General features: G+C 40.9%; 1 protein-coding gene across 4 annotated transcripts in view; it reads left to right on the forward strand.

The window, feature by feature from the left end:
- Window positions 1–14,405, forward strand: part of MCTP2 (multiple C2 and transmembrane domain containing 2) — a 193,728-nt gene that overhangs the window by 167,112 nt on the left and 12,211 nt on the right. For all 4 annotated transcript variants that reach the window (XM_075858224.1, XM_075858225.1, XM_075858227.1 and 1 more), the window contains 2 exons: window positions 600–719; window positions 1,635–1,676. In XM_075858224.1, the coding sequence (XP_075714339.1) occupies window positions 600–719; window positions 1,635–1,676 (162 nt within the window). The remainder of the gene's footprint in view (window positions 1–599; window positions 720–1,634; window positions 1,677–14,405) is intronic.

Here is a 14,405-nt window from a genome sequence, read left to right on the forward strand (position 1 = left end):
CGGCCTCTGGACGCAGAATTTGGGAATATTCCTTTAAAGGGGAAATCTAGTCCCAAAATTGTGTAATAGGTCAGATATCTGTGAGAAGATCACACTAATCTGTGTTCCTGGACCCTCTCCTGTATCTGGAACAAAAGGGATCTATAAAACACGGCAACTCCTTCTGTTAAAATCTGTCATATCAATGGCCGACAACTCTGGTTGATACCTTCCGATATAGTAATAACCTCCACTATAGTGTTTTGTTTTTTTTTTTGTTTTTTTTTAATGAAATGGAATTGACATATTCTGATATAATGTGGCAGTTGAAAGAGGAATGGAAGACTATGATGGATAGAAATTTGGCAAGATTAATAACTAACTATGATGGTTGCTGTTTGACTCCTATATGTGGTATAACTAAGTAAGTTCAATATTTTTTTTAGTATCCCATCTGAGACACTTTGTTCTTCATGAACGATTGAGCCCGATCCTTTATGGTTGATCTTTCAGTACAAACCTGATCCTTTCCTATGTTGCCTATCAATACGCCATCCTATAGGATTCATTGAAGTGAGTCCCCTGTGTCCTTATGTCTTTCATTCTGTCTTTCATTGTAGATATTTGTTGTGACCCTCTGGAATCTGGAGCTTTACATGATACCTTTGTTTCTTCTCCTTCTCTTCGCTTACAACTTTACCATGATCACGACTGGGAAGGTCAACACTCAGGACAACCTGGTAAGCAGAGAAGAGTATTGATTTTTGTCCTATGCTTTCATTTCAGTTGTAGTAAGAAAATACACATGCTTTACCTTCAGGAGACAAAACGTGATTGTGTTTATCCCATGGCAGTAGTCTCATTATCTTATAAAACCGGTCTCTAGGCACGAGACTTCCTTGAGGGAGTAATATGATTGCTCACCTCTAATCCTTTTATGTCTAAAGGTTGCATTGGTTTTCTTAACATCATTTCAACAAATAACTACTTCCAATACTAAATGTAAATCTTTTACCTCATTGGCAGTCATTGAAAACACTCAATGGGTGTGTATACAATAAAATGGCTTTTTTTTGAGTTTTCAGAAAAGACTGCTGATCTTTAAAGGAGCTGTGCAGGATTAGGAAAACATGACTGCTTACTTCCAAAAACAGCGCCACACCTGTCCACAGGTTGTGTGTGGCATTGCCTCTCCGCTCCATTCACTTTAATAGAGCTGAGCCGCAATTCAAGACACAGCCCATAAAAAGGTATGGTGCTGTTTTTGGAGTAAAGCAGCCATTTTTTTCTAAGCCTTCACAACCTCTCTAACCCCTTAATGCCGAAGGTATTTTACGCTTTAATGACTAAGCAATTTTTTAAGTATTTCCATCATCACATTCAAAGTATCTGAGCGCAGGGAGCTTGTCCTCCTCCCGACGGCACTGTTTTATTCTGATGCATCACCATAAAGCGGCTACTGCATCAGAATAAATCCAGTTAGTGACCAACGTAAAAACACCTATGGGTGGTCACTAACTGGTTAATAAACTTGCTTGTGCCCATTAGTGCACTTTCCACGTAGCTGCGCTATGTAATGCCCACAGCTTGGACAATCTCTCATATTCTTATATGTATGATAGCTTGGTGAATTGATGACCATCTGTCTTTTGCAGGAAGGAATGGATATTGGTGAAGATGATGAGGACGATGAAAAAGTAAGTGCCACCAAAAATAAGGGGGGAAGCAATGAATGTTTGCTTTTTAATTAAATTTAATAATGGTTTCACTTGTCTTATAAAATTCTGTAACATAATACTGCCCAGAAGATTGACCAATCACAATATATACAAGAATTCTGAACCAATTGCATTCCTTCATCTGATATGGTGTTCTAGTCCAGATAATGACAACATGGTGGCTCAAGGGTAGTTGATATGTTCTCACTGTTCCTGTAGCTTTTCTTTGGGTTCTCTACCTTATACCATGAAACCTGCTTGGATACATTTTTATTCCTGGGTAATTAACCCTAGTCTTTCTATAAATTAAATATTTAAATGGATTGTCTGGTTAGCGTTATGGATTGGATCTTATAAGCAACCTTATGTTTACTTTCCAGTTTTAGTCCTGTAATTAGGGCTGTGACATTACACCCTGTTCTTTACATTTTAGAGTTAATCTGGTTCTGCTAAAACTGAGTAGCTCTAGCCCATTAAGAACTCCTGACAATCACGTGATTTGTCATGACATGATAAATGATAGACTAGTTATCCACGGCACTCACTTGATCGGAATATAGCTACTCAAATTCAGCTAGATGCAAATTCCAAGTCCAGTGATCCCCTGCTTGATAAAGACTCCTATGGGGTCAAAACGTAGCACTATTGATATGGGGATGTGTTAATAAACACTTTTTTACTTTGGCCATACGGATGCTGTCCTCAAGTTTTTTGTCATGACATGATGTGACTTACATATACATGACAATGCTATTTACTATGTGGCACTAACGGAGCTGCGTATTTTACGATTAGGAAGGCAGAGATGGTAATAGAATAGCCGTAGTGATGTCAGATGCAGAAACAGCCGACTTTGCCTTCCTGCAGCTGCATATTTCCTTTGTAGCCGCAAAGTAGTTATATGTGGACCTGTCCGATGTTTATAGACTATAAGCAGTCCGCCTGGGTGTGTACCAACAGTCTGACGTCAAATTGGATGGTGTCCGAGTGTGTAAAGACACCCCCTTACCCTAGCAAGGGTAATGGTAACGTGGATTTGTCAATTAATCATATATTTCCAGTAGAAATAACAGAGGCACAACGTAGAATAGTTGTTGTTTTTGATTTACGGAGAATGCAAGTATTCGCTAAAACAGACATAACTGGTCCTATTTTAATAAGGCATAAGGAATAATTGTTTGCTTTTGCCTTTTTCCTAGACAGTCCCGCTACTGTAGCCAGCCAACCCTTATGATAGGATGTGATTTGAACATGGTGCTCTAGCAAACCATAGAATACTTTTTACACAGTGTAAGCAATATATTGCAAATGTTATTTTTACTTATATTTGTCAAAGGCAGCATCAGTCAATTTGTTAGCTTGCACTCTGCACACTTTTCTACAATGTTAATACTAAGTGCAAATTATTGAAGCATTAGGAGAAAAGTTTTCAGAGCAGACATGAATGTTGTCAAATATAAAAGAAGAAATCTGTCTTATTTTCAGAGATTTGACAGTATAGCAAATGTGTGAGTGATTGTTTCAGGGGGTGTACGGGATACCCTTTAAAATCCTGATTTAGTAGCATTTTACAATACAGTGACAAACCCTCACATCAACCCTATTTATATGGGGAGAAGTAAAGAAAATATATGGTGTATAAATAGATCTGATCCATTTTTTTTTCCCTTTAACTGTTCATGTTAGCAGCAACTTTAAGATCAAGAGAATGTAAGGCTGTGCGTCGGAAGGTCTAAAATCACTTAGATCTCCCAGAGGTATTTTGCTTGTTTGCTCCTAGAAGGCTACAATAGCATGTGCTCAGTCAGACACCAAACACCATGTACAACAATATTGATGGATTGATAAAAATAGTCCAGATGAGCGAGCCACACAGTTGAGCCAACAGCCATGAAAAAGCAAAAAGCAGGTTTTCCAAAGATGGCAAAAAGAGATGTCTGTGAAGCTTTTATAACGTATGAGCAGAAGCTCACGATTCTGATGTTTGGTACGAGGAACATCTGTTTCTTAGGAGTAGGGCTGATAAGTGGAATGACTGGATCAACATGCTGCAAAGAAGTGTCCATCTTTTAGACTGCTGGAATCGCTGTGAAAGCTGTGGAGAGATCAAGTTCTGTTTTTATCAATAATCTAAAAATTCTCTGAGGCTTTTATTAATAATGTACTGCAAGTATTGTCCCATATTTGTGTGTTTGCAACTAGCGTATAAAGTATAATCTCAAGCAATCGTTGCCACCTTCTTTATCCCTGAACCTATAGAATTAAAGGTATAACATTGAAACGTTTGTCTTAAAAGATTGTGCCGTCGTTAAAGGTTATTTTCATCGGCTACGTGATCCGCAATTTCCGATAGTGCTGACATTTACTTTGACAATAGGCACTACTGCCTAGCGCACAGCCCTCGCAAGAGCTCTAGGCAACCATGATGTTTGTTGCCTGTTGGGAGGAGTTTCCTCCCTGTAGGCAGAAAATGCCCATCACATCCTCGGTGATGAACTTAGATGTGATCATGATAGCTGGGCAGGGACACGCAGGACCAGCGCTCACTGAAACTGTCAATCCTGCTGACCTGACAGATTTGAGTTTGAGAGCAAGTTACAGCTTCTACGTATACAGGATACCTAGAAGCTGTATATCAAATTAATTTATTTTTTAATAAAACCCAATTCAAAAGTGGTTTTAAAAATGTAAAATAAACATTGATTTATTTAAAAAAAAAATACTAATTGCCTTTTAAAGGTGTACATATCCTTTAAGACCAGCATATTGAAATGACCGGTCCGCAGGCTATTTTATCAAACGGCGCAACAACCGATTTGTGCCTTTTGGGTAATTGCTGCTAAAGAAATAATTCTAAAAAAAATATAATGGACTCCTTTTTAGGAGCCATTATATTAATGAGAATAGTGCTCTCCCTGACGCCTCCGCAATGAGGGCTACGGTGTGTACAGGCAGATACACAAAGGCTGTAAATCATTGGTGAGAGGGGGGGAGCGCTATCCTATGAACAGGCTAATAACTATTCACTGCACTTCATTTATCCGAACTGCCTAAGGGAAAAAACTGGCCGTGTTGCCTATAGCAACCAATTATAGGGCAGCTTTCATTTTTCCATAGCAGGTTACTAAATTAAACCTCAACTCTGATTGGTTGCTATGGGCAACAAGGCCTGTTTTTCTCTTAGATAATTTCGATAGCTCTCTCCTCTTGGCACCTATTGACCAAACCATTCATTTTAATTTTTATTGTGCGATTTTAGTAAAGTAGCTCAGCAGACCTGGCATTATAATATGCTGCCCTTAACGTTGTGGGGGATAACCGTAGTGACAGACACCCTTTAAGGGTAAAATCACACACACATTTTTTTTATGTAGTTTGGTGTGTGCTTTTTTTGGTCCGTTTTTCGAGCCAAAGCCAGAAATGGATCCAAAAGGAAGGAAAGGTGTATGGAAAAGACTGATGCATCTCCAGCAGTAAGCTGGACACTTCATATTCGGCGTGTGAGGATGTAAAGCTACCCTGATGTACTGATGCTGGTGTAAGCTGCAAAAAAACGCTGTAGAAGAAATGTAGTATTACATGTTGCCAATTTAAAGGAATTGGTTGACCATGTTGCGTCAAGTTTGCCAAACCTCAGCAGTGGCATTATGCTCTGGCTAACCGTAGGATGATCTTGAGCAGCATTAACCGTTTGAGGACCGCCCAGTGTGTATATATGGCACAGGTTTAAGGTTGCTGCCCGAGCGATTGGGCAGCTGAATGTCTGGTGCCTGGCAGTCAGACTTACCAGGGACCCTGGAAAGAAGACAGAAGACATTTTCACCACTTCTGTCTCCTCTGTACACGCGTATACATCGCTCAAAGAGCGCTGTGTGTAGAATAGAGGCAGCGGCCCTTTTGTCCATATACAGTAGTGTGTGTAATAGGTAATAAATATATGCAATTTATATCTATCTGCTGGAGAATGTCATGTATATCCCATGGCCTTTCATTCATACACAATCTACAGTTTTACACAGGACTCAGGAACTTTGGACAATAAATCAACCCTTGTGCAACATCTTTTTCCCAGATGAAACACTCCGCTCCGTTCTTTGCATGTTCTATTAGATCAGATAGTTTAGACCGCATCATGCAGAAAGCCAGCCCTCTGTAGTCTGGGATATGATGGAACAATTACATCATAGTTTGGTTCCATTGAAAGGGTTCTGCATAAAACCTTCACTGTTGAACATCTGGTTGCAGAACAAAATAGAAAATGTAACTTCAAGATGTTAATTAATTCTGAACCCGTTTAAGAAAAGACTGTTCCTAATGTTGAAAGTTTCTTGCCTTCCTGAATGCCTTGACCCTTTTGTATGTGTTTTGATTGAAAGAACTGGAGCAATTGAACAGCGCATATTCCATGATTAAAATATTGAAGAATCGCAGTCGTGCTGAAGATTATAGCTTTTCTGCCTTGGTCAAAGGTTTCCCTTGGAATTTTTAAACAAACATCATTGAGTTTCACCTCTTCATATTAAATTCCCCTTTTAGAATGTGTTTTAATAAATTAGCGTCCTGACAGAGTTTTCTGGTATTTGCCAGATATACTGTGTTCTGAACCCTCCATTTAGGACGTCTGTTTTCTTTCTCGTTATTTTATGCCCCGTATTTCACGTTATTTTGTTGTAATTTAAAAAATCTGGATTAATACAGTATATCGTTTTTCTAACTGCGTGCACATACAATATTTGGATATGCTATATACTTTAGTGTTTTTAGAGCAGTGTAGTTTTCATATTTTGTGTTCTCATCCCACTGTGGCAGACAATAGTTGGGCAATACACATAATAGTACAAAGGACCACAACTCACATACAGACAGTAGAAATACAAACTAAAGTCATTATAACAAATGATGGTGACTAGAAACTGCCAAGATGTTCATCCCCCCTGTGGGGTATATAAGGGCTTGTCCTGGGGAGGATGGGGGTTCTGTATTTAGACCTTCAGGAGAGCTGAAGCTGAGGCCAGCGCTCTGAGGACTTTCCTGTGATTACCTGATTTTGTGGACTGTGTGCTGTTCCTACATTGAAGGCTACTTGTTCTGTAAGCATTGGATGAAATAAACCCTGTTGAAGTTGCCCTGTCGTCACTGGCTCTGTTGATCATGTAGTAACCTAACGAACCCCATGACAACTGGTGTCAATAGTGGGATCAACAAAACGCAGGAGAGATGGACCGAGGTCTGCACACCAGGATGTTTATCGTGAGGAGAGCAATTGTGGTTTACCAGGAGACAATGGACTGTCTCGGACCAAAGCCTAATGAAGACATTGGCCGCAGGGCTTGGGATCAGGCTCTGACTATGGCAAGGAAGGAACACTTTCTTGTGCGAGCTGGGGATTTGTACCAGGAGACCATGGATTTTCTGGGATGTCAGACCACAGAGGATGATGAGTTCTGGGACTGGAATTGGTGTCTGGCACAAGTGGAGCGAGTGGTGCCGCAAACGTGTGTACGGCCAGCACAGTGTTATAAGGATTGTGCTGCTGCTCCAGACTCTGAGGGCTACAGATCTCAAGAGAAAGCTCCAGAGTGTCCCGAGGTGAGTGATGCGGAGTGTGGGGGCAGCATATCCCATGAGATGTGGAAGCACCAGGAAGAGGGAAAAGATTCTGAACTTAATTCAGGACTGGGAGGAATTCATACAGAGGATGTCTATATATCTATAGAAACAAATCTTGTGGATGATGAAGTCACAGGAGATATATCTAGCACCGGACCTCCTGAAACCTTTAGCACTGAGATCACCAGTGCCATTTCTGAAAGCCCAACTGAGGTTAAGTCACACGATACAGACCCACTAATAAGCTAAGATGTTTGTGCTTCTCCTGGCGAAATGTTTCCTGCGTTCCCTTCACCTCAGGATTTCAAAGTGGTCAAGGAACCCAACTCTATTGATACCTTGAGGTCTGATTTGTCAGAGTTCAATGATGATGTGGATATTGCAGTCAGTATGGACTCTCCAAGCACACAGCCTTCCAACATGGATGAGGATGACACTGGAGTGTCAGCGAGTTCTCAAGTGGAAGAAGGAGCGTTGGAGGAGCAGGTCTGTGAAGGACGACAAGACACTGGTCCCAACAACCGTGGTGACCTTCATGGTGGTGAGATTTCAGACCCTTTTCAATTATGGCCCTTGTGTTCTCAGTGTGTGGACTTCTATCTCCCCATCTTCTGCCACCAAATTCTCAGGACTCCCTACAATTCTCAACAGTGACTATATTTTCTGGTATGATCTTTTCCTGGGTGCTGGGTCAGATAGTAGGCCAGCATTACATAATATATTGTGGTGGCATGCAGTGGGGAGAGAAGTGTCTGGATGGACCATTCTGAGTCTGCAGAAATCTTTAAACGCGATAAAAGGTCTCAAGAAACTTCCTGACCCCAGAGACTCCATCTCACAGGCTGGACTGTCCTGGAAGCGACCGGATTAAGTCTTCCAAACAGATGAGGTGGAACTTTTGTAGAAATTTCTTGACTCTTGTGTTGGTTTCCAGACATTTCTCTTTGCCCCGGATATTAATGTGCATTGGACTTTCTTTACAACCTGTGGACTGTTCCTACTGAACTGCAATAAGTAGCTTATGAGTGAGGTGGCCAGCGGTCTGTGTAGGCCAAATGGCCAGCTCGCTTATTATATGAGGAGAGAGGTTGTGATGGTGCAATATGTGTGATTTAATGTGAGCCCTCAGCAGAGGGGAATGATTCTGTAATCCGGTACCACAGGTCGTGTCTCCAGCATATAGACCATCAGATCAGTTGGAGGTGCAGCCACAAGACATAAGGTGTCCTCATTGTCCAGTCCCCACAGGGGATCATCAGGAGGCACCACCATCACTCAGCTAGAGTGCAGACCAGCAAACTAAGCAGATCCAATTATCTTCCCCCAATGTGTTCTCATCCCGGCTGTGGCAGACAATATTTGGGCAATACACAATAGTACAAAGGACCACAACTCACATACAGACAGTAGAAATACAAACTAAAGTCATTAGAACAAATGATTGTGACTAGAAACTGCCAAGATGTTCCTCCCCCTGAGGCGTATATAAGGGCTTGTCCTGGGGAGGATGGGGGTTCTGTATTTAGACCTTCAGCAGAGCTAAAGCTGAGGCCAGCGCTCTGAGGATTTTCCTGTGATTACCTGATTTTGTGGACTGTGTTCTGTTCCTACATTTAAGGCTACTTGTTCAGTAAGTATTGGAAGCAATAAATTGTGTTGGACTTGCCCTGTCGTCACTGGCTCTGTTGATCGTGTATTAACCGAAGGAACCCCATGACAAGTGTCTCTTAGATTTGGATACCTTTTTTGTTCCCCACTGTTTTAAAACTTTATTGCCTTTTCTTCAATAAAAGGTGATCCTGTGAAAAAAATATACTGTGAATAGATTTTCCATTGTCTACACTAAACATGCACCACAACATTTTATCTGAACAGACCCTTATCAACTGTCTTAAATGTACTCCGAATGGAGCCCTGACGCAGATGTGAATGAAGCCTAACGAACCTTACAATGCCTGACGTTCCATCTGAGCTTTCCGTCAGAATGGAGCCCTGGCTGACACAAGCGGAAACTATAGTTTTCCGTTTCAATCACCATTGATTTCAATGGTGACAGGTCCAGTGCCAGTGTTTTCCGTTTGTCTCCGTTGTGCAAGGGATCCGTCGTTTTTATGGAATCAATAGCGTAGTCGACTACGCTATTGATTCCGGCAAAATGACAAATGGTGATGGAAACTGAAACCTATGGTTTCTGTTTGTGTCAGTCTGGGCTCAATTCTGACAGAAAGCTCAGACGGGACGTCAGAATTCAGCCCTGACGCAGATGTGAACGAAGCCTTACTCGGGTCGAAGCTAAGCGTTCAGATTTAACTGACACAAATTTCCCTAAATATCATTACTACTGTTTATTATTCATTGGGTCTGAAAGAATCCCTAATAAATTATATTAATAAAGTTTCCTTTAAACATGGGTAGGTGTGAGATCGATTGATCTAGATAGATATATAATTTATTTAAAGCATGCCTGTTTTAAGATGACTTTTCAGAATTAGTTAGCATATGTGTGAGCATGAGGACAATATTTATGGGCATTATATGACTTGTATGTGTCATTTTTTTTTTTTTTTTTTTTAGCAGTTTTCCTCTCTGCAGGTTCTATCTCTAATCCTCAGCTATTCTGCTACACCCACTAGCTCAGAGAAAGCGATCATGCCTTCTATACACTGCACATAGAGAAGAGGAAAATCCTGCTCTCCTTTCACCATCTATCGCATATAGAAGCAACAACATAATGGAGACTATTCAGTAGTAAGAAACTGTGTACCTCTGAATAAAGCATATAACTCTTACTAGAAGCTTCTGCTTTACTCCATCTTCTCCTGTTCTCTCTTCCTCCTCCCCTCTCCATAGACTTCTTAGGGCAACATATAACCTGATCCCTCAGTGAGCTAATCATCCGTCTTGTTTTGAGGAGACAGAAAAAGCAGTAAATTCAGAGTAATTGAAAAGTTATAAGAGGCATTCTTCTTTAATGAGATATACTAGATGGACAAACGTTTTGGGACACATGTGTTACACCTACAGGACCTTTTATGACATCCTATTCTAAACCCATAAACATTAATATGAAGTTGCCCCCCTCCATTTACAGCTAAAACCTCTTCCACTCTTCTAGGAAGGCTTTCTACAAGATTATGCAGTGTGTCTGTAAGAATTTTTGCCCATTCAGCCAGAAGAGCATTCGTGAGGTTAGACACTGATGTTGGGTGAGAGGGCCTGGCTCGCATTCTCTGTACTAGTTCATCATGCAGGTATACGATAGGGTGGAGTTCAGTGCTCTCACTGGGCCAGTCAAGTTCTTCCACACCAAATTCACCGACACATGTCTTTATGGACCTTGCTTTGTACACTGGGGCACAGTTCTACTGGAACAGAAAAGGGCCTTCCCCAATTTGTACCCACAAAGTTGGAAGCATACAATTGTCCAAAATGGCTTAGTATTTTGAAGCATTAAGATTTCCCTTCACTAACAAAGGGCCTTAAGCCAACCCCTGAAAAACAACTCCATAACATTATCCCTCCTCCACCAAATTTTGCAGTTTACAAACTGCAGTCAGGCAGGTAACGTACTCCTGGCATTCACCAGACCCGGACTAGTCCATCAGACTGCCAGATAGAGAAATGTGATTCGTCACTCAGAACACGTTTTCAATGCTCCAGAGTCCAGTGGCGGCTTGCTTTACTCCACTCATCCTACACTTGGCATTGTACTTGGTGATGTAAGCTGCTCGGCCATGGAAGCCCATTCCATAATCTCTTGTTGCACAGTTTTTCTGCAGGTGTTAACATCTCCAGATGTTAATGCACTATGCGCCTAAGCACTCTGCTAACCCGCTGCTGTAACTTTACGTAGTCTGCAACTTCGTGGCTGAGTTGCTGTGATTCCTGGACGCTTCCACTTTGCAATAATACCACTCAGTCGTTAGGGGAATATCTAGTAAGGAAGACATTTTACGAACGGACTTGTTGCAACGATGGGACAGTAATAGGATGCCAATACTTTTGTCACTATTTTGTATATTTCAAAGTTTCTTATTTCCACAAATCAATCGATCAAGCAAAGTTTGTTAAAGTTGGAGGAAAAAATTTAGAGAAAATTAGCTTGTAAAACAGATAGTAATACCACCCAAAATATTTACTAATTAACATTTCCTATATGTATACTTTGTTTGCATAGTTTTTTTTTTATCATCCTTTTTTATTTTTCTAGGACGTTACAAGGCTTAGAACTTTAGCAGCAGTTTCTCACATTTTCAAGAAAATTTCAAAAGGCAATTTTTACAGGGACCAGTTCTGTTCTGAAGTGGCTTTGAGGGGCCCATAGATTTGAAACCCTTCTAAATCACCCCATTTTAAAAATTGCGCTTAAAGTATTCAACACAGCATTCAGAAAGTGTTTGAACCCTTCAGGCGTTTCACAGGAATTAAAGCAAGTAGAGGTGAAATTTACACAATTTTTTTTTCTGAGTAAAGCAAAATATTTATTGGCCAGATTCTGCAGTTTTTAGAAATATCCCACATGTGGCCCTAGTGTGCTAATGGACTGAAGCACAGGCCTCAGAAGCAAATGAGATTTTGGGGCCACCTATTTTTTTTTTTTTTAGATTATATTTTAGGCACCATGTCCGGTTTGAAGAGGTCTTGTGGTGCCAAAACAGTGACCCCATTTTGGAAATGATACCCCTAAAGGAATGTATCTAGGGCTATAGTTGGCATTTGGACCCTACAGTTTTTGCTAAAAAAATGTTGAATGTCTGTAAAAATGAAAAAAAAATAAAAAAAAATTCTGAATGATCATAGAATTTTCTAATTTTAGAAGGAATAATGGAGAAAAAGCACCCCGACATTTGTAAAGCAATTTATCCCAATTACAGCAATACCCCATGTGTGGTAATAAACTGCTGTTTAGACCCATGGCAGGGCTCCGAAGGGAAGAAGCACCATTTGGATCTTGGAGAGCAGATTTAGCTAGAATGGTTTTCGGCGCCATGTCGCATTTGCAATGCACTGGAGAGACCAAAACAATGGAACCCCCCCCCCCAATAGTGACCCCATTTTGGAACCTACACCCACAAGGAATTTTTCTAGGGGTATAGTTCGCATTTTGACCCCAGTTTTTTTTTCTCTGCTGAATTTGTCTGTAAAAATACCTCCGCGGGTGCCAATCATTGCCATTGCAACCATCAGGTTTGATCTAACCACCTAGATGCAGTGATCGATTTTGATCACTGCATCGAAGGGGTTAAAAGGCCGGATCTGAGGCTAGCTCCAGTCCTGTCCGTTACATCAGGGTGTCAGCTGTAACGAACAGCTGACACCCGCGGATGATGGTGCAGGCTCAGCTTCTGAGCCTACGCCATCTTCTTGGCCCTGATAGTAAGCATTTTAGGCCCCGCTTAAAAGGCTTCCCTGATTGGCAAACCAGGAGGCCATTGTTAGGCCTCCGGTTGCCATAGCAACCACCGGTGCCCGTGACACAGGGTTGCTGACAGGCTAGCAACCACCTAGATGCTTGATCGCTGCATCTATGGGGTTAATCGGCAGGATCGTAGCCTAGCTCTGGTCCTGGCTATTACAGCGGGATGTCGGCTGTAATATACAGCTGACATCCGCTGGTGATGGCGCTGGCTCAGCCTCTGAGCCCGCTCCATCACGTACAGTTATGTCGTCAGCGCTAATGTTTTAGCACATGCTCATGTAACTATACGGAATTGGGCAGGAAGGGGTTAAGGCTCCTTTACATATTTATAAAAAAATCTTTGAAAATAAACGTTTTGGGACACAATTTTCACTAGCATTATCAGTGTGATAGAGCCTATTAAATTAGCTAGGAGATCGGGCATTAGTAAACTAGTGACCGATCCTCTTTAAGGGGAATCTCCGGACATGGAAAAGGTTCTATTAACATCACGTATGGGTGTTATGTTTGTGTATATGTTGGGAAATGCTCCAAACGAATATATCTAACACATTTACAGAGTTCTTTTGGATAGACATAATTTTTATTTTTACAAGTGGAGTCAATAGCAGCCATATGAATGTATAAACCTTACCTAGTACTAGACTACTGATCTTTTCAAGGGATTCTACAAGATTATAAAAGCATGGCTGCTTCCTTTCAAAAACAGTGCCACACCTGTCCTCATGGGGTGTGCGTGTGTGGTATAGAAGCTCAAAGAGGAAGATGTTCTGTATATCAATAGCCTTCAGGGGGGACCAGATGTGGCCAGAAGTATCTTAGTGACAATAGTAGATCACACTGGATGATAAAGATCTTCTGTTGTCACCCAATGTATGTATTGACAGTTACTATGGAATGGCCGGGCAAATTGTAGCAGATCACTTATTATGCAGAAAGCCAGAATCAACGGCCTCTGCTCCAGACATGATTTCAAGTTGGAATTCCCTCACTATGTTCTAATAAGACCAGAACAATGATGTGGGCTGCTTAGTGTTTGTGTTTTCTGGTAAAAGACATCATGGTGTAATCTATGTCTTATATTTAGTGGCTATTTTACTACTCCATTAAGTGCACGTTACTTGGACAAACCCCTGCAATTTAACACTGTCAATGCCATTCATTTTGTGTTTACAGTTGAAAATAATCCCTCATACAATTTGTCATTGTACAATATAACCTTAGATCTCCTTTTATAAGCCTGTATCATTTATCCCAATCTTATCTCTGTTATGTAGTTTGGATGCCTCAATTTCATAGCAAAAACTTTTATAGAGAAATTTTGATTTATGTTTTGCAATAAAAATAAAAAAGCCATGCAATTTCTATTGTGTTGCTCAGATTGAATCCGCCCTGCTCTTCCTGAGCAGCTTGATCGTTACAGCACAAGTAATGTTGTGCTTGTTAAGCTGTGTTATAACCACATTTCTTGGTTCAATCTGAAATGTGTAAATAAAGTCAGCAGGACGTCGATGGCACTGCCAGATGTCTCACTGCTGCAGCACGAGTAGGCTTGTCCTGGTTGTTCAGATGTTGCCATTTCTTTTTCTATATTCCTCTGACAGTTAAGCAAAATCCTAACTTATATTGTGTGTTACTTGGAAGGAGCTCACTCAAATGTAGTAATAACAACAATCTTT

This window comes from Rhinoderma darwinii, chromosome 3 (genome assembly GCF_050947455.1).
Source record: "Rhinoderma darwinii isolate aRhiDar2 chromosome 3, aRhiDar2.hap1, whole genome shotgun sequence".
Classification (NCBI taxonomy): Eukaryota; Metazoa; Chordata; class Amphibia; order Anura; family Rhinodermatidae; genus Rhinoderma; species Rhinoderma darwinii.